The sequence below is a fragment of the Carassius gibelio genome, chromosome A5 (assembly GCF_023724105.1).
Source record: "Carassius gibelio isolate Cgi1373 ecotype wild population from Czech Republic chromosome A5, carGib1.2-hapl.c, whole genome shotgun sequence".
Taxonomy (NCBI): domain Eukaryota; kingdom Metazoa; phylum Chordata; class Actinopteri; order Cypriniformes; family Cyprinidae; genus Carassius; species Carassius gibelio.
This window is the reverse complement of record NC_068375.1, coordinates 22,140,573-22,162,883: the sequence shown is the minus strand read 5'-3', so window position 1 is coordinate 22,162,883 and position 22,311 is coordinate 22,140,573. Positions and strand designations below refer to the sequence as shown.

The 22,311-nt window shown below is 38.3% G+C and overlaps 1 protein-coding gene across 1 annotated transcript in view; it reads right to left on the bottom strand.

Annotated features, from left to right (window-relative positions):
• Positions 1–22,311, bottom strand: part of LOC128003118 (anthrax toxin receptor 2) — a 53,936-nt gene that overhangs the window by 5,874 nt on the left and 25,751 nt on the right. The window contains exons 15-16 of the mRNA XM_052592498.1: positions 22,117–22,284; positions 21,887–21,967 (exon numbers count right to left, since the gene is read on the bottom strand). Coding sequence (XP_052448458.1) covers positions 21,887–21,967; positions 22,117–22,284 — 249 coding nt within the window. The remainder of the gene's footprint in view (positions 1–21,886; positions 21,968–22,116; positions 22,285–22,311) is intronic.

Sequence of the window (22,311 nt, the reverse complement as noted above, 5' to 3'; positions counted from 1 at the left end):
AGGTGGCATGATGTTTACAAATTGGTCAGACTCTGCAAGCCATTAACCTCTACTTGCTTATACAGTATCTGCCTCGGATCAGTCATTACTAGTTAATTTTAGCATTTGCAGTAACTTCCATATATATATTACACATCCTGGAGGATCTGGGTGTGGTGAGAGAGACTGCTTTTGAGAAATGTTATGTTTATTGCCCCCCTCCTCCCCCACCCCAAGTTAGTTGCAATTTACACCTCACACATCACACATGAAAATATGAAACGCAAATAATTATAAAATCTAACAGATATATTATATATGTCTATATACATGTGTATATACTGCATGAGTAAATGTATGTGCAATAAACGTATACACACGCAGTACCATATCTTATCACATGTACATCTATATGTTATGAAGTGTATGACTGCATATAAAATTATATATAATATATAATTCAATACATTGTCACATATTTTTCAATATATGAAAGTGGCAATTCCTAATGTATTATACTAAATATATTAATATATTAACACACATATACATATACACACACATACATATACATGTATACATACATTTACACACATATATATATATATATATATATATATATATATATATATATATATATATATATATATATATATATATATATATATATATATATATATTAGGGGTGTAACGATACGCGTATTCGTATTGAACCGTTCGGTACGACGCTTTCGGTTCGGTACGCGGTACGCATTATGTATACCGAACGGTTCGTTGGAGTAATTAATTATATTTGAAAAAAAAAAAAAGAGAGAGAAAGAAATATAATGGTATGCGTTCAACAAGGTAGCCCAATAACCCAAACAACGTAACAGGCAACGCCCCTGACACTCCCGAAGAAGAAAAAACCACCATCTTATATGTTTATGTTAGGCGCTCGCTCACTCAGTACGCGCTGAGTGAGCGATGCGTTTAACAGACTAGAAATGAGAAGATCCCCCAATAACCAACAGGTCTGGTGTTTGGGTGCACTTTGGATTCCCTATAATGGTGATGGCAAGAGAGTGGTGGATAAAAAAACAACGGTATGTCGCATCTGCAACATGACAGGGTACACCAGCGGGATTACAAAAAAAAAAAAAAAAAAACCCAGCGGGAATATCTGGGATATATGCGTCAGTACTATCTGGGAAAAGACGAAAAAAAGGAGAAACATGCACGCAGCAAACTATCCCTGCAGCATTTAGACACTATAGCTTACAGGGAATCCAACCCAAACACCAGACCTGTTGGTTATTTTAGGATCTTATATTTCTGGTCTGTTAAATGCATTAGACATTTTGCAACGAGCCTTCAGCGCGTGCTGAGTGAGCGAGCGCCTTAGGGGCCGTTCACATATCGTGCCTAAAAACGCGTGGAAAACGCTAAGCGCGTCTTTCTCCTCCTTTCCAAAGCGCTCGGGCAGAAGCGCTCATGAGGCGTCTGTCTTTGCTAAGCAACAATGACGTGCTCTCCATGAGACGCGGAAATTTCAGCGAAGGATAAATGGATTTGCAGCTCTAAAAATCGCTTGCAGTAGCTCTGCTACTGAATTTATTTCAAAATTGCAATCCATATACAACTATGATCAGCTGTTCCTTCATCTTGGATGAGCTCTCAACGTTGTTACGGGAAAGGATGAAGCTGATTGGTTGGTTCTTGTCACATGACCCGCAGTGCGCTTGCGGCATTCTGAAAAGTTGAGATGTTTTTACATTTTGCTGTATCTAAAACGTATCGAACCGAACCGAACCGTGACATCAGTGTATCGTATCGAACCGAACCGTGAATTTTGTGAACCGTTACACCCCTAATATATATATATATATATATATATATATATATATATATATATATATATATATATATATATATATATATATATATATACACATATATATATATATATATATATATATATATATATATATATATATATATATATATACATATATACTATTCATATATAATATATTTTATTTTTGTAGGGGAAGGTTGAGCGAATGAACAAACCCTTTAACTATAACTTACAAGACACACACAGAATGTAAATATTCACAGTAATACCCTCAATCACAGACGCAGAAAAAAAATTAAGATAAAGTACAATACAGGAAGGTGGATTGTATCTTGAATCTAGAGATGGGAAATTTTATGATTCAGATTTCACTTGATTACTGTTCATTAAATTCTGGTATCATTTACATTTTTCATATTCTGTGAAGAAAAAAAAGACATTTTGAAAGACGCTTTTGAAATTACATGAAGCTAAGCAAAAGAAAAAACTACAAAAACACTACATAGAACAATCGTATTTGACACATTCTAATTGTTTATTTCTGTTACTACAAAACTATTTTTCAAATGTGTGTCTTTGACTAACCAGTTCTCAAATTCTCAAACCTACTTGATGTTCCTGTAGCTCATTTGGTAGAGCATTGTGCTGTCAAGCGCAATGTTGGGGTTTGATTCTCCGGGAACACATGATAGGTAAAAATTGATAGCCTGAATGCACTGTAAGTTGCTTTGGATAAAAGCGTCTGCTAAATGCATACATTTAATTTAATTTTAATTTACTTGAATCCAGTGTCAATTTGGTACCAAAGAAGACTTATTGCAAAGTTTCTTGATCATCTGATTTCTGGAGATGACTTGCTCTGGTGAACCAGCGTGTTGGAAGAGATCAAGTTTACAAAGTTCGGCTTAGCAGCATGGTCACCAGAAATGTCTTTTCCTGAAAAAGTAGCTTAAGCATAGCTTTACTACATGTGCAGATGTTTTCTGCTCCTCATCCTGTCCGTCTTTCCTGGGTTTGTCAGAAAAAAGTGCACATCATTGCCAGCTAACAGCTCTGGGCACCATCCCCTAGTTGTCTAAGAGAAAATGCCATTCATTTTGGCGGAGCGCAGGCGCTCACAGACGGCACATGCGGGCACAGATGGCACTAATGGACAAGCAGAATCCAACAGAGGGAGCAGGAACGAGCCACAGAGGAGAGCTATTCCAGATAGCAGCAGTGAAAGCCAGGCCCTGCTCAGCTTTAGCAAGGTTACTACTGCAGCTTTCATCATAAAGAATTTAAAGTGATAAAATAATCATAAGGGGGGAGAAATCTGTTTGGCCAGATGCCAGGGGATCAGATGGGAGGAGACTGTTCCTAGTTAAATTCATGTTCCAGTGTAGCAAAACTTCAGACAGCAGGTATCTGCTCTAGCTTGATAGTTGAAGAGCAGGGATTGTTCCTTGTGAATGTTGTAAATAAATAAATGTTTCATGCTCCCTAGGATGCCTCCTTAAAAGGATACTCATTTTAATGACTGATATACTGTTCATAATCATTTTCATGAACTCATGACTTAAAAAAATGCCACTGAAAAGTCTTCAAAATATGATATTGTTTACATAATGTAAAGAGCCCATTCATGCTTTGTTTCTCAGTAATACGGCTACTGGAATAAAAATGCTTACTGCTTGTCATTAGAATTGCTTTGCTTGGGTATTTCTTTGAAATTAAATAAGATTTAAAAAAAAGTGATATCGTGATAAAACCAGATAACATTTTTTTTTTATCAGGTATTGTGATATTGTGTTTATATGTTAAAAAAATAAAATGCCTTCCCCTCTGTTTTTTTTTTTTTTGGGGGGGGATTTTACATGAGAAAGGTGCAAATTATGAGAGCTGAAATGTGATTGTAGTTCCTGTGTTTAATCACCAAAACCCTTCAAGCCACAGAAATCTCCACCTCCTCACATCTCTGCTTGTATGTGACTATATCCCTTCTTCCCCTCCTCCAAATGAGCATCCAAACAAAGCTGTTGGTCTCATCTGTACTTTTTCATTTCTGGCCTGATTCTGCAGTTTCAACTGGCCTGCAGTCAGGCCCCTAAACATTCAGCTGCACAAAAACCATAAGCTTGCAACCAGGCTCGCAGTCTAAAAAAAGCACACTAACTACAATCTAAAAACTATAGGATAACAATCTGAAATTATAATTGTTGCATTTTGTTAACCACAAACAATCTCTTAGAAACAGTCCCTGATTTATAAATAGAAAATATCTTTATGCTATCAGGCTTTATATATGTTTCCAAATTAAAATAATACTTGTCGACAGCCTTTCATCAGATACACATATTTTTTCGCCAATAAGTAGAGCATAGTCTCTAGTAGTCGTAAAAACTATAAAGCTACTTCTGTGAATACAATTAAATAACATCAATTAATCTGAATTCAGTCTTTAGAAAGCCGAATCGGACAGTAATACCAAATAAAATTTGGCAAATATAAATGTAAAAATAATTGAATTATTTATAAAAATATCTCTTTATAAACCTTTAATTAATATCTTTAGATCATGTTTTAGCAGCCATTAAAATTTTGAAATCTATTGAGCATGTTAATGCATTGACTAATAAATATATAACAGCCCTACCAAAAACTCCACAGAGAAGCTGCTGAGAAGAAGAATGCAAAAGGAACAAAAGGTATCGGAGGTATGTTTGTGTGAACCTCCCTATCCCCTTGGACTGCTCTGTCTCCCTTTTCGCTTCCACCAGTGTGGCAGCGGGTAGGGTCACATGTGATCTGGGCCAGAGAGAGATGGGAGGCATGCGACAGGAGTGGCAGTAATTGGAGGGAGCTGTCAGGATGGAGCAGTGTTGCATCCGTATGAGATTCCTGCCATTTTAAGCCGACTACACACGTGCCATGGTGCCTACAATCCAGTGGGGTGGCACGCATTAAAGCTAGAGATGAAGTTAATGTGTGTGGAATCGCTTCTGGCACCCAGACCACAAAGAGGTCAATGGGTGACCTGTTAGAGAAACTGTAATGTAAAGGAAAGTAAACAGCTATACTACTCAAGGTGTCATGGTCTGTGACAACAGGCTAAATGCAGCTCACTTCATTTTTATCATGCAAATCATGCAAATGATTAAAAAGACCAAGCATTAGTTATACGTTAATAATCACATATCTCTAAATATTATTCCACTGAGAAAACCTAACTAAACTGGTATACAAGTAAATGATTAAAACAAACAAGTGCATCAAATTAAATTAATATGATCTTCTGGACATTTCTGCATCCAGGGTGTTGAGATATGAAATTAAACAAATTATAATATACTAATAATATAGAATATATTATATATAAAAAGAATGTTTGTATACACTTAATCATTTACTCAAAAAAGTTACCGAACAGTTTAATCTGCACATATTCTCTTTTATTATTATTCATGATGCTTTTACGAGCAAGATTACCTCATTATTTCATGCAGCAAAAAAAAAAAAAAAAAATGCTTTTAATTACAATAGAGAAAAGGTTTATTTATGTGGTGCTATAAAGCACAGGAGTCTAAGTACACACTGGCTGCACACCCATTCAGTATTAACCCTGGTGATAAATCATTTTGTTACAGTATGTCTGTCTACTGGGGGAAATATGCTTATCGAGCCACATGGTAATGTAAGCAGTAAATAACTTGATCATTGCACGACAACAGTGGAAATCAAACAGCATGAGGCAGCTTCAGGCCATACTACATTACTAAGTTGAGCTATGTGTGTGTGTGTGTGGGGGGGGGGGGGGGTTTCTTATCCTAGACCACAACTGTGAGAACTGGGTTAATGTGACCTGAGTTGGTCAGACAACAGACTGGTCAGGAGGAGAACACACACACACACACACACACACACGTTAAAGCATAAAACTAGCATTTTATAGAATATCATTCTTCAGATATACATACCTACAACATTCACATTCTTTTCAAAAGATTCCACAGTGCAAGCACTTATTTAAAGAAAAGACAGTTGTGTACAGTTGTAACAACTGTACACATAATCACATGTGTATTGCCAATAATCACAACAAATACCTAGAAATAATTCCACCAAGTCAGTCAGAGCCTCTTGATCACCGTTGTTCAGGACTCCTGAAGAGACAACCTGTGACCTTTCCTCCCATGGAGACCAGACACCAGTCACCATGTCACACCTTACACATCTACTTCTCTGCAGACCTTTTGTTCATCTCCTCATCAGCTTCCATTAACTCACAGCTGCATATCTGTTGCAGGAAATCTGAACAGATTCTTCAATTTCACTACAGTTTATTACGGTTTATTGGTTTTGCCAATAAAACATATATCTTCAAAATATGTTCCTGAAATAAACTGGCAAGAAAACAAAAATCTCGGATTAAACTCATTTACCGAAGAAATAACAGCCCAAGGGGATTTTTTTTAAAATCATCCCTCTAATTCTTAAACTCTTGCACAAAACTCTAAAGCCAGTGAATACACTGTAACATGATGTAAATGTAGGAACTCAAATAATGGAAAATATTTAAAGGGACCCTTCACTGTCATACCCAGGGCCGGCGCTCCGCACATGCACATAACGCACTGCGCGTAGGGCACCAAGTGCTTGGGGGGGGCACCAAAAAATCTGGGTCGTGAAAAAATCATCACAATAGGCTACTATTATAAATAACAAATAAAATATTTCTAAAAGCATGTTAATATACAAAAGCAATACAAAAGTAATATAGGCCTAGACCAAATTAGTCAAGAAAAATGTGAATCTCTGTGCTAGTCTCCCTCTGGTGCCCCCCCCCCCCCCCCTTCCCCACCTCCCAGTGGTCTGTTTGATTATGCTTTAATCAATGTCAAATTTGGCAGACAACGACCTGAGATATGGGCTTGAAAAGGCACCAAGAGTCGGGGGCGGAAAAAAGAAAAAAGAAAAAAGAAGAGACAGCGGGATGATGCTCACGCGTCGCTTGCAGGTAGGACAATGTTTTAAATAAAAATGTTAGTTTTAAAAGAACGGCGTTAGGTAACAACATTATTTTTTCAGTAACACGGTAATCTAACCCGAATAAATAAACCCGAGTGAGCAGGTGGGTTAATGACGAGATAAGCGGTTGTGATTGGCTAAGGCAGAGTCATGTGTTTCATGGTAGCCAATCAGAGCCAGTGTTTTTACACACATGCCGGCACACGCGGCTGCGCCAGCTGCGCCAAACACACACACACACGCAACAGCTACACAGAGACTCGCAGCAGAGATGGCGAGATGGCGAGTCAGGAGCAATCCGATGAAAAGTTGGCATTTTCAAGGTGAAGATATAAGCACTACTTCAAATTCATTGTGGTCAAAGGCAAGAATGTGCATGTAATGTGTACCATGTAATGTGTGACACGCATCTACAAAGCTAGTGGCCAAAAACACTTTTCTTACAAAGATAATACTTGAAGTGCAGGATAAAACTCTTGCTGTTTGTTGACGTGCAATAAATATTGAAAGTTATGTTCCTGTGTGTTCTACTCATTTCAACTGACTTGTGAAAACTGGACAAATTCTCTGACATGTAGCAACTTTTTTTTTTTTTTTTTTTTTTTTTTACAGTAACGCAAATAGTTACTTTCCCTGGTAACGAGTTACTTTTATTATAGAGTAATTCAGTTACTAACTCAGTTACTTTTTGGAACAAGTAGTGAGTAACTATAACTAATTACTTTTTTAAAGTAACGTTCCCAACACTGCTGATAGCTGATTTTGCCGCTAGGAAATGTAGGGGTGTGCCTCTGTAGGGCCTCTGACAACTGATGGTAGTGAAAATGTTTAATATAGTTCTATAGAATAGCAGAATGGTCTCTTTATAGAGATGTAGTCCCTCTGTTGAGTAATTTCTACTGTGCAGTTATGCATGGTTATTTGCAGTTTAAAATGTGCACTTTAAAATTCATACTTCATAAAATTTGCACTAAACTTTTTTTGCACTTTTAAATTTCTGTGTTTACATTGTTCAGTTCCAATTATTCATTTGCAGCAGTTATTTTGGAAGCAAAGAGAACCTAACTAAGAAATTCTGAATGGTAGTTATTTCTTTGGTTGGTTGGGGAGGGGGGGGGGGGCACTGCCAAGCATTTGTGCTTGGGGCACCCAAATGGCTAGCGCCGGCCATGGTCATACCTAACTGTAACATTGTGTCAGGCATACACTATACTGTTTAAAAGTTTGGGATGAGTGATTGGTTTATTAAAAAATGACGCATTAAATTGATTAAAAGTGACAGTAAAGACATTTATAAGATTACAAAAGATTTCTATTTCAAATAAATGTTCTTTTGAGCTTTCAATTCATCGAAGAATACCAAAAAAGTATCATGTTCCCCAATATATATTAAGCACCCATTTGATAATAATGTTACTTGAACACCAAATCAGCTATGATTTCTGAGATATTATTCGAAACCGAGTAAGACTGGAGTACTGGTTTCTAAAAATGTATCTTTGCAATCTCAAGAATAAATTACATTTTAAAATATATTTGAATAGAAAACTTGTTATTTTAAACTGTAATGATTTTCACAATATTGCCATTTTTCCTTTATTTCCTGTATCAAATAAATGCAGCCATGGTAAGAATAAGAGACATTATTTAAAAGCATTTATTAAAAATCATACCAACCCCAGAGTTAAGAACAGTTCATTAAGAACTGCAAATTATTGTCTATACAGCTAAATGGATAAGGCATCATAAAACATATCAACATCTTATCATATCAAAACGACAAGTGAAATGCAGGAAGTAAAGGTCCTGTGCTCTGAGAGAAAGAGACTGTAGCACAGCTCTGTCCCACAATGTCAGGAGGAGGAGCGTCTGTATTCAGCTATGCAGATGTCATGATAATATGCTGCCCGCTCAGGCTGGACGTATTGTGACTGCACGTCTCTATCTGTGTGCGAGAGCGTGTTTTTCTCTCACTAAAACCAGACACCGTCTTGTGCAGTGGTGTCGGCCTGTTTCCCAGTCATCCTCTTTAAATGAGGTTTGCAAATACTGTTGAATTGGCTAAGAGCAAAAGACAAGGTGGTTGGGTGAGTGAGTGCGCTTTTAGCTTTGAAGGTCCAGCCAGTGACAATGTTTGAGGCTGTGTATGTGTGTTAGCAAAAAAAGGTCCAGAGGATGAGTGTGGGTATACTTGGAGGGGGTGGGCCTGGCTTTTAAATGGAGGATGACAGGGAGTAATTATTCTAATGCGCTACTTTGCAATGTTGCTGGGTTAAGGTGTCCGCTGTGAGTCATTAGACCTGACATGCTCTGGATAGCGCTGAGACAGCTGTCTCCCTCCCAGGTGGGTTGACCCACACCACTGCCACCACGCTAACCGGCCACCGTCAGGGTGCCTGTAGAACCGGTTAGCCCAGCCCTGGTAGTAGCTATGCTGTACCCTGGCTAATGAACACAGCCTCTTCAGTTTAACTGCCCAAACACTCATTAATATTCTGTATCTTCAGAGGAGAAAAACATTATAGAAAAAATATAAATTTACTAGCAGGTCATATGATATGATATGATATGATATGATATGATATAATATAATATAATATAATATAATATAATATAATATAATATAATATACAAAAAATGTAAAACATAAATATGATTTATTTGCATATGTTCCGATTCTGGAGAATCAGTGCCCCCAGGCCAAGCCCCTGACAACAAAGACAGAATTAGTGCTAATATATGCAACCATAATAAAGTGCAGAACTTTCCATATCCTTATCTCAAAGAGGATTTTATTAACCCATACCCCATGGCCTTACTAATGAAAAATCATGAGTCAATATTAGGGCCGGGACTTTAACGCGTTAATTGAGATTAATTTATTACACAAAAAATAACGCGTTAACTAAGATTAATTAATTACACAAAAAAAATTCCCGCATTTTTAATAACTTATTTTTGCACCGCGGAACGTTTCTCACTGGATGAGTTTCGGCGGACCGATTATACTGGAGCACCAACTAGCGTTCGCATATCACCGCAGCAGCACATCGAGCCTCAAGGATCACCTCAACGCAAAACATATAGCAGCTAGCGTGGACTTTACACTTTATGTTGAACTATGTATTATTTTGTTGGTGCAACAGTTTATGTTGAACTCTTTATTGTTTTGGCCAAGGTTGTTGAGAGTTGGACTTAGAATGTTATGGCCTCTGAAGCAACAGAGAGATGTTTTCTAATAGTCAGTGTTTCCAATGTTCTGAATGTAATTGACAGTATTGTGTTTTACATAAAAAAAAACACTTTACAGAAGGTTCCAGCACATATAAGCTTCCTGAATTTCTGAAATGTACTATTTCTAAATTGTTTCTAAATATGCTATTGCTACACTTCATGGCAAAAATTGCACTGGTCTGCTAGACTTGGTTGAACAAAAATAAACAATATTTTGTTGCTTAAGCTTATGTATTCAGTCATTATTCAATGGTATACTATAAATCCATGTGAAAAAAAATTACTACTCACTGTTCTCAGGTCAAATATTTATATGCGATTACAATGCGATTAATTTCGATTAATTAATTACAAAGCCTCTAATTAATTAGATTAATTTTTTTAATCGATTCCCGGCCCTAGTCAATATGTATTGTACCTAAGAGCAAAGTTCACAGAAAAGACCTACGAAGACACAACAGTTTTAACAAAAATTAAATTGCAGCATCCCACAGACAGACGAAAAAGGTTCACCATAGATTTTAATGCTTCAGTCCTTCCTCTTATTCTTTAAATTTGATATTATTGGTGTAAAATCAAATGTTTTTGAAAGAAGAATCCATCACGTAGCATATTTCTTGTATTATTTTTAACAGTTTCAAATCATTTCATCAGGAAAATACACAATTCTGGAATTTCCCTTTTGAGTTTCAGATTCCTCAATTGAGGGTTGTGACCCAAAAAATAGGTCACATACCTGCTCTGACAGAATAGTAGACAGCATGGAAAAACAATGTTAAACGCAAATAATGAAATGCATATATGGTAATCATAACCATCTAACTGCGCAGAGTCAAAACATGAAAATTGTCATAAAAAAAATAGTCCAATAAACACATGAAATGACATGAAATGAAAATGCTAAAAAAAAAAAAAAGTTTACTTTTGTAATTTAAAACAGTTTTGGTTCTGTATTGGGTCACCGCATTATGTCCAAATTTGAATTCTGGAGAAAAAACAACAACAACAACACGGTTCACCAATAAAATGAAACAATACAATAAAAAAGTCAGATTTCCTGTTTATGAGTCAGGAAGTGTTACACAATGTATTATCATGGAAAATTCCCTCAGACCTTAAATGCCCTTAAGTGTCAGTATGATGTGATGAAGTTATTACTCACATACAGGCTAAACTGAACATCCATGATACCAAACAAAGTGTGCCCCGTGATTCTACTGGGCCCAAAACCAGAAACACACAAGACCTTCTGCTTCTAATCAAGAGGCCAAACACACACACACACACACACACACACAGTCACACACATGCACAGTCCCTCCTGAGTCCTTGCCTCTAGTTAGAACTTCACTTCATCAAATCATCAGTGCCTTGATACTTTCTCACTTCCATCACTATTGTGTTGACCACAGTTTATGTTTCAATTAGTTCTACTGTCTCTGCAAAAAAAGACAGCTGAAAAAGACAGATTCTGTAGTATATTTTGAAATGTATTCAAATAAAATGTATGTAAAATACCGTACATGTATTGAAATGAGCAGCATATTGAGATATTCTGTGTAAAAGATTAAGTAAAACACTGAGTAAAACACTTAAAAAAAAAAAACGAATTCTTGCGGCTGACACTTCTGAAGGTTTTGGGCCATCTGATGGGTTAAAACTATTAAGACCACAAGCGCTGTTCTGCATTTGTGCACACAAAAATTCAGATTCATTTGTTTTGAGACCCTCAGATACATATCCAGATGATTGTGATGAAAACAAAAGAATGTAAACAACGCCATTTCCCACAGATCTAATCTCTTTATGTTGAAATATCTCTGATGACAAACCAATAGTCCTTAGTTTTTTCCTTTTTTGATAATATATGATTTGATGCATATATGACAGAGTGACATATAACTCATTAAGGCTGACATCATCATTAAAGTTACTATGTTCGATTATAAACTGTTATGATGATCTATTATGATGATGAATGTCATATGGATTGTGATTCGCATCTCTATAATTTATAGTGTGCAGATCGGCGACCAGAAGTTTTGGTGTGTCATTAGGAAAAAGAAGCAGGACTGTTTGATTTAGTTTTTTGAGAGTGCTAGCTTTCCTCCTCTGAGAAGATGTTTGACTGACAGGATGGAACAAATACATAAATTAATAAACCAATTTTTTCAACAGCTGCACGATAATTGTCACATCTGTGTCCTATCTTCCTATCAATTATGAACCACAAGTTGTAATTTATTTATGGCCAATTCAGGCTTGTAATGAAATGTTAAAGACACTGCAAATGCAAAGTAATATAGGAATGCCAAACTTGCCATCTTAAAAAATACATCTGCTCAAAATTACATGCTGCATTGCATCAGACCTGTAAGAAAGTGACTTTCTGCCCAAATCGAGAGACCACGAGTCTTAACTATAATATAATGTGACATGAGATCTAGGGAGATCCTGGGTGCCGTTTCACAGCATCTAGCCAAGCACTGAACTTCAGTAGTGACAAAAATCAAGCCTCACTGTTTTTTAACACTGTTAAGGTCATGCATTTTATGAACACAATTAATTAGTGTCTAATAAAGATTAGAACTGCATTTAATATTGCTTGGGCCATCGGTTTAAAATAAAGAGGCCTCCCAAATTTGCATATTAATACTAATTCGCATAACCACGTCGCTAAAATCCCATGCATGGCATTCAAAGAGCTGAAAAAGCACAGCTACAAACTGAAAAAAAATATCCACAAGCTATAGCAATTTTCCCCATTCAGCTTACTTTTCTAACAGCGCAAAAATTACTACAGGATTACTACAGTATATACATTTCAAAATCAAAAGATTATTATGTTAATGTAATGTATATATTTTATTTAATGAAATTTAATTTAATTTAAAAGCAAGTAATTTACAAGTGTCCCCCATTTATTTTAATTACTAGATTTATTTCATTATAAAATGTATTAAATTTAAATGCTACCATTCTCGATTCCTTTTTTTTTTTTTTTATGACCATTGTTGCAAATTGTGCATATTTGAATATCTTAAAAACAAACCACTAAAACAAATCTACGCAAATTGCCTTTTAAACAGTCGTGCACTGTGTTCATCACTTTAAGTATTCAAATTGATCAGACAAGGGAAGGAGTGAATTACAATACATTACTGATTTCCTGTATGATCTCCATAGGTCTGTCACACTTAAGGAGAAAAATCAATGCGACAAAGCAGCCCAGGGACTGTCTGACACTAACAGTGATGCTGTTTAATTAAAGCCAAGATTCCAGTTCTCATTGCAATGGGCTTTGATTTTAATAGACGATGAAGAAATGGCCTGCACGTTGACGTGAGCACAATTGTAGCCAGTCTGGCCAAAGGAAAGAGAAAACACACGCGCGCACACACACAAACCAACAGGACATCAACTCGGATTGAATCAGAGGGTTAGGGGGAATTACGCAGAAGCTTGTGTCTGTGTTAAATAGTCTGCTAAAGGGGGCAGGTATACCAGCCTACCCAGCAAATCAGCTAAATTTGCTCCGATCCAGGAGGAAAAGCATTTCTGAGCACATGCCTCTGTCACATACATCACGAAGATAAAAAGCTCTGTAGGCTAAAACACTTGACCTAAATATGGAAAAACAATATGCAATGCAAACAAAGAGGAGAAAAAACATGATTGTTAATGGATTGCATTTTGTTATACAAGCCTACAATCAAGACAGAAAGTTTTAAGGCAAACAAAGCTATGCTGAAAGCTTATACAAGGAATTGAAAGAGAAATCATGCGAATGAAAAAATAATGTAAATGTTTTTTTAAACATTAAAAAAGGGTTATCGTCGCAAAAATAAATAAATAAATAAAACGTTACATTTAATGTTTGAATATATTTAATCCCAATATATATTTTTTATAAACAAAAAACTTTACAACTTTTTAAAAATAAATGTAAATGTATTTGTATTGCTGAGCATTATACAGCACAATGACACTTATGGTAGTTTAATAGTTCTTATTGTACTGGAGACAATGGCTAAAGCCCCATCAAATAAGAAAAATGCTATCTAGACATTTGAGGACATGTTAGTTCCTCTCCATACCCATTTAATGTGACCCCCCCCCCCCGACTAGTGCCACCCTCCAAACCAGATCACTGGGATCACAGATCACTCCCAAACCTAATTCTGTTACCAGGAGGTCTGGCTGTTTGAGGAGGCTCAAAGATTAACACGGCAGACATTATTGAACTTACAACCAGCCACATGGACATCTGTCCTACTTTCTGCATTTCACATATACCCCCCCAAAAAAGACAGAGAAACCTGGTTCAAAGAGAAAGGGTCCGTTTCATGAAATCGGTAAGTCAGTCATTGTTAAATCTGTCATTTCTCCTCTGGGGCCGATTCGCTTTAACTGAACTGTCAGCTTTCCACTTAATGCTTGTTAAGGGTAACAGGCGCAGTCTGCTGATAGCACCAACGAGGACCAGAAAAAAAGACACAAGCATGTTTAAAGGATGCACACCGATTGTCATGACAAACACAATGGTGCTGTAATGGCTGCAAAAAAATCAGCTACTCAAGGAAAATTATGAAGATGTGAAGATTTACAGCAGATGGTGAAAGACTCATTCTTCTATAAATATGTTAATGTTTGGTTACGCGGTCAGATCTCTTCTTCCATAAACAAGTGCTTTCCTCTGCTTTATTATTTGTGACGCTCTGATTTAATTCCAATTACCCCCTTTAATTAGAAATCTTGTGTCCTCTGATCTACGTATGTTTCAACTTAATAACATTTGCCAGGTTTTATTTGTACACAGAGACCAATTATTGCTTGTACTGGTTTACAGAACAAAAAGTGTTTTTTTTTATTTTCAAAGAGGCAAAAAATCTGTATTTGCTCTGCATTTGTCACAAAACATCCTGTGATAACGCAATCAGAGAGAGATTAAATCCTTAAATACTATTAAGCACTCTGATATCCTGTATTTTTTCTTGAGATGTGAGTCTACAACTTGTGTGTGCACTTGTTTAATCGGCACATTGTTTATATGAAATCTGCATATCAATAGGATACATCACAAAATAACTTTTGGGGGCGAAAAATTAAGCCATTTAAATGTTAATAAAAAATGTTTTGCCTTAAAGCTGAGGCATTTCATTTCTGCACACAGCATCACTAAATTGAACTGCACAAGTAATAACTGTTTAAATCAGATTATCCAGATTGTCTTGCCCAACACTCACATCACTACAATAACTGCAAAAATAAACTAATTAAAATAAAATCAACAAAATTGATTTTTATTTTATTAATTTGGAGCAATTTGTATTTTCAGTATTTTCTTGTTTTCCAGTAAAAAAAAAAAAAATTATATATGACATCAATCACATTCACATATACATATACAAAGCATAAACATCACTAAATATAGGTAGATTTATACTTAAAGCAATTAAACTACAATTTGAAAATTAGGCAATAAAAATAAACTTAAATTAAGATATACTGTCTGAAAATGTGTCTTAATACCCTAATATTGATTATATTTGATTTGGTTATTTAATATATATATATATATATATATATATATATATATATATATATATACACACGTGTGTGTGTGTGTGTGTGTGTGTGTGTGTGTGTGCGTGTGTGTGTGTGTGTGTGTGTGTGAAGAATATTTAGATATTTCACATAAAAAAAAAGTCTGATTAACAAAATAATTATTTGAAGCAATGTTTTGTTCACCAAAGAGTTAAAGTATTTACACATTATATGGAAATCAGCCAACAATTGGCTTCATACTTGTCTGTGGAATAAGAAAAAGTATTTTAACATTGTACAAAAATTACACATAAGAGCTCGATAGGCAACATAGATATTGCATATCTAAACGAGGCTGCTTCTACCTAGTGCCAAGCAGACCACATTTCTGAAGGCTGTTATATTGCTGATCTATTCAGTGCAATTCAGTTCTGCTCATTAAGCAGTTGTCCCTCACTACAGCAGCCAGACCTACTTCATACTGGCCTTGCTAGTTCATTAGGACACTGTTCGATCTCTTGGCTCCAGGGGAAAAACACAAACAGTTCGCAGTCTTCCACTCTGCGCCCTAATCCATTCATGAGACTGGGCTCTTAAACACTACTGTGGCAAACCTGGCCATGTGTGGCTGCGACCTAAGGGACCCGGTCCGCCAGCCTAGAGCCTTAATCTTTCCCTTGCTCTCTTCTCCATTCTCACTCTCTCCTTCGTCATCTACCCCACTGCTATTTCTCCATGCCAGCATTGCCTCCCTCTCTTCCTCTCTCCTGCCTCCTCTAATGGCATTCTTCAAGTGCTGGCCCCGCCGTGCCGCCCGCTCACAGTCTCTTAATTAAAATGCTCCCACTGCTCTGTTTATGTGATTGTTGACTGTTAAATTAAAGATGCTGTCACACTGGGCCGAAACAGAACATTTTTATTTATTTATTTTTGCCAGGGTGAGTTCCGCAATGAGTGCTAGGCCTCGGGACTGCAAACTGACATGTTTTCTTTGTCTATGGTTGGAATTTACACCATTTAAAAATACACTGCACCTCATTACAGCACTGCCCTTAGGGGGCAAGCAGTCGGCATGGGCTAATAAGGTATGTGTTATACAGAGACGGATTTTAATAGGATTCAGTGTACGCAGAGGCTTCGCTAAAGAGACATAATACATGTTGAACAATGATTTCTGGGGGTGTGGGGGGCCATTGTTGCTAAATCTGCAAATATTGCTTTTGCACCATGCTTGTATTACACATTGAGCCTTCCTTGGCTTCAAAACATCTGACAGTATTAACTCAGCCTGAATAAGTGAGTGTGGGAGTTGAAACCAGAGAGAAAATTAGGATTGATTTACTCAAAAAAAAGGAAAAAAAAAAGAAAAAGAAATATCCTACTGAACAACATCTTGACAATTTTGTAAATCCACCCTAATATTGTAAAATCACCCTATCTATAATCACTGGCTGTTAATGTAATTACACCCATACCACCCCAAGAAGTCTCCAGTGAGGAAACAAAAGCAATAAAAATACATTTTGTGATCATTTACTGATCCTCATGCCATTCCAAATCCGTGACTTTCTATCTTTTGTGAAACACAACAGATGATTTTTCCTGTGTCAAGTGGGTTGTGCACTTCAGGTTGCTCTACCCCCTGTTGTGCTGCAAGCGGCCATTCTTCTGTGCGCCTCAGCACATAAAAGAGCCATTTCTCTAAAAGAGCAAGAGAAACACTGTGCAAAGTCCAGGAGGACGAGGAGCAAGTCTTGATAGTGGCACCATATTGGCCCATTAGGACCTGGTTCCCCAAACTAGTGCTCCTCGCGATAGCCCCTCCTTGGCCGATTCCTCTGAGGAAGGATCTACTGACTCAGAGAGGGGAACAGTTTGGCACCCATGTCCAGACCTTTGGAAACTCCATGTCTGTTCTCTGGACAGGATGTGGAGGTTCTAGGTCATCTACCCCAAGAATGAACACCACCACTTGAAGTGGAACCTGTTCGTCAAATGGTGTTCTTCTCACCGAGAAGACCCCTGGAGATGCCCAATTGTGGTCATGCTTTCCTTTCTGCAGCAAGGGCTGGAGCGAAGGCTGTCTCCCTCAACCCTCAAAGTCCATTCCATTCGAGCCCTTGCATTCAGTTGAGCTAAAGTGACTTTCATTGAAAACTCTGCTCTTGTTTACACTAGCCTCCATCAAGAGGGTAAGGGACCTGCACGCATTTTCGTTCGACGATTCGAGCCTAGCGTTTTGGTCGGCTGACTCCCAGGTAATCCTGAGGCCCCTGCCCGGCTATGTGCACAAGATTCCCACTAGTACCTTCAAAGACCAAGTGGTGAACCTGCAAACACTACCCCTGGAGGAGGCAGTCCCAGCCTTGGCTTTGCTCTGTCCCGTCCTAGCATTAAGATGCTACAAAGACCGGACACAAAGCTTCAGGACTTCAGATCAGCTCTTTGTCTGTCACGGAGGCCAGCAGTAGAGCAATACCGTCGCTAAGCAGAGGATGGCTCACTGGATCATGGATGCCATCACCCTGGCTAATCAGGCATTGGGTGTGCCCTGCCCATTCAGGTTGCGAGCTCACTCAACTCAATTGTTTAGGAGGCAGACACATTCTTGCAGTTTAAATCTAGATTAAAGGCCCATCTTTTTAACCTGGCATACACATAACACACTAATGTGCTTCTAATATCCAAAAAATGTTAAAGGATTTTTAGGCTGCATTAATCAGGTAAACCTGGAAGCGGGAACACTTCCCATAACAGCTGATGTACTTGCTACATCATTAGAAGAATGGAATCTATTCTACTATTAGTCTGTTTCTCTCTTATTCCGAGATCACCGTAGCCACCAGATCCAGTCTGTATCCAGATCAGAGAGTCACTGCAGTCACCCGGATCCAGTATACCAGTATGTATCCAGACCAGATGGTGGATCAGCACTTAGAAAGGACCTCTACAGTCCTAAAAGACAGTGGAGACCAGGACAACTAGAGCCCCAGATACAGATCCCCTGTAAAGACCTTGTCTCAGAGGACCACCAGGACAAGACCACAGGAAACAGATGATTCTTCTGCACAATCTGACTTTGCTGCAGCCTGGAATTGAACTGCTGGTTTCGTCTGGTCAGAGGAGAACTGGCCCCCCAACTGAGCCAGGTTTCTCCCAAGGTTTTCTTCTCCATTCTGTCACCGATGGAGTTTTGGTTCCTTGGTGACTTGACTCAACTAGGAGTGTTGCATCGTCCTGGGCACTGGCTCATGGCGCCTTGCTGACAAATATTTGTAGAGCTGCAGGTTGGGCGACCCCAAACACGTTCGTGTAGAGCCGATATCCTCCTGTTTTCTCACCTCAAACAGGTAGTGTCAGCTTGCTAAAAAGGCTCCAGACTCTCCGTACTGTAGACACTGTTGAGATCCTCCATCACCTTCTGCAGCTGGACGCGGCAGAACGTCCGGCACCAGGCCTTCATGAATCGGTGAGAACCATGGAAGGCTGTGTTCCATATTGAGACCTAAGGTATATGGTATAGCCTTAGAGTCAGTGTTTCCCCAGCAGACTTCTGCCTTCCCAAGAGGGTTACAATCACCTCCAATTTCTCCATGTACACCTAAATGGATGATATATGTGTGTTTGCTTCCGAAAACTCCTTCGGGAAGGATGGGGCTTCTGCAGTGTCTCTGTTTCCAGTGGAATGGGTACGTTTTCCCAGTGTTATCCAATCTCACTCAGTGTGGTAGTGCTTTGACAATGGTGAGTGGAACTACTTGCTCGGAGCCCCGGCCTACACCAAATAAGGGTGCAGGCGGCTCGCACAGGGCACTGGAAGGGGCAGCACCCATGTCGCATTGGGCAGGATCCCAAATCGTCGGTTACTGACGTGATGTCGAGAGTGATCAACTGAAAGGGAACGTCTTGGTTATATATCGTAACCCTCGTTCCATGAAGGAGGGAACAGAGACATCATGTCTCATCGCCACGGTTGCTGTACCACAGCTGATCCTCCGGGTCACTGACACTGACTCCACGCAATAACCCACTTTCTACTGGGTTATTGAAGTGTGCATGTGATACATGAAAGGAACGCAAGCGTTAGTGCAGATTTAAGCGCATCTAGACAGAGCAAATGTTTTGCAGTAAAGAAAGAAATATATGACAAAAACAGACTCTTTCATGACTCAGAAAATTATAAATAGTGTACTCATCTCGAGCAGCAGAAGTAGAAGTGGTTACATAACTGCATGAGAGGATAATGTAAGCTGTACATTATGCCCTGACATGTTGCAAGCTTTATTTAACATCAAAACTGACAAACATAATATGGAATAATCGTAGTCAGATACGCAAATTACTTTAATTTGACGTCACTAAAGGGAAATAACCTGATTTATTAATAAAGTCATATAAAAGTCACATTATAGCTTAACTGTGTTGTCAGGTTACTGATGTGCATGTAAACAGGGAAACCTGGTTGTTTTAATAAGCTGATATTTGTGAGTTATCAGCTTATTGGTGTGCATGTACACATGCCCAATGATGACAGAATTGTCTTTATTGTGTGAACTATCCCTTTAAGACCCACAGCAGCAGAAGAAACAAAATCCTTTCCTGTGGGTTCTGTCTCGAGTTTGCCTTTGTGTGGCATGTCTCTGGGGTTAATGTATGTTCATTTATCATTTATAAAGGTGCTTATTAGTGTGTTTTGCAGACTGCTGCTTTGTAAAACAATACCGAACCCTGTTGAGACTTTTAAATAAAGGCGTGAGCGTGAGCGAGAGAAACACATAGGCGGGTGGGTGAGCGGGCTTGTGTTCAAAAGAGCCCCCACCAGTAATAGGCAAGCCCTTGACACACTGCCATCTTCTCTACCTGCTGTCCCCCACTGCTCTTTCGAAAACTTGACGGCAGATGTTGCAGCGCTAAGCTTGCTCTGAAGTGCCTCTCTGGATCCCCGGTCTCCCTAACAACACAGTCAAACCACATTAGATCTCTTTATTTGCGCCCCAGGCAAGTTCGTCAGTGCAGCTGTGTCCACCCTCCGTTCTACCTTTGGTGTTGGAGGCCCTCAGGCAGTAAATGGGAGAGCAGAAAGTTTTCAGGCTGTCTCGAAAAACTACATCTGCTGACAATCCAGCAGTCTGTCTGTGAGAGGAGTGGAGGGAGGGACCAGGAGGGGTCTCTCCGAGCTGAACAGATGTCTGTGACAACCTGCTTCCTTACACCTGTAAGAGTCCTCGTAACCCCACAGATCCAGCGTTGAAAAATTCAAGACCCCAGAGGGTTCCTGTAGGGCATCAACCCCCCCCCCCCTCTCTAGCCGAGCGTATACAGCCCACCTTGGCTCAGACGAGGGACTCCTCTAGCTTTGATAGCTCATGCCTGCACCCAGTGGACTTGATCAAGGTCTTGAAAGTCTGCACGATCGAGCTGTGGTCTGACTGAAGTGTGCCAGGGTCCCGCTTGGTGGCTCCAGACCCTCCTCTCAGATGTATTGAGTTACAAAGGTTTTAACAGTTTGTTTGAAATAAAGTAAAACAAAACAAGTGGTCCAAGTGTGACTGGGATATTTATGGAAGCACTAGCGCCGCACATGTGGTGAGAGCTTCTTCAAGATGAAACAAACCCAAGCAAATGCTTCAAACTGTGTCCTACTTTAGATTAAAAAAAAAGAAAAAGTTAAATTGTAGTGTGCACATATTCAGCACGACTTGTGAAGACTTGTTTACTTCAGGGCTATTTTTGTCTCACAAGAAGATGATCCACTTGACAAAAGTTAAATTCATATTTAACATACACAACTGTTCAGAATTTTAGGGTTAATTCATATGTTTATTCAGCAAGGTAACAGGAAAAGCATTTATAATGCTGTAAAAGTTTTCTATTTCAAATAAATGCTGTTCTTTTGAACTGTACATTTATATAATAATCTTGAAAAAAAAAAATCCTCAAAAATATTAAGCAGCAAAACTGCTCTTTTTAACATTGACAATATTAAGAAATGTTTTTAAAATATACATTTTTTATTGTAATATTTCACATTATTTAACTGCATGTTTGATCAAATAAATTAAGTTCTGATGAGCTTTTGAGACTTGAAAAACATTAATAAAAAAAATAAATAAAAAAAAACTTACAGACCCCAAACTTTTGTAAGTATATTCTATAAAATGATAAAAACAAACAGCATATTCTGTTGCTACATTTAAGGCCCTTCAATTTTGTTCTTGCACATTCATATGACATATGAACCATGTTAGCAGTTTGCATTGAGGTAAACCACCTGTTGCTTACCTTATCTGCGGTAGTTGGGCGCATGAGTGAAACTCGGTTATATTGTCGCTGCAGAAGAGCCCACAGTGCCTGAAGTCGACCCTATGATGGAGCAAATAAATAAAGATGTAGTCTCAGCTTGGTTTGCTTTCCACTAATCTCAAGCAAAGGCAACAAACATCACCGAAGGGGCATTTTCAGGTGGACTGAAACTATGGTGATGGCCTCAACAGAAATAGGAAGTGACTCACCATAATTGGAGTATACCACTTGGAATCAGATTGATGGTATGTGGGTGAGGATGTGGGTGGCTTTTTGATCATAGGTTCTTCTGTCTCCTCTTGTATTGACACCACTGCATTCTTGGCCTTCTCTAGCCGTGCACCCTCCTCTGTGGACCCTTTCTCTCCCCAACGGACCTACACAGAAATTTTTTTTTTTTTTTT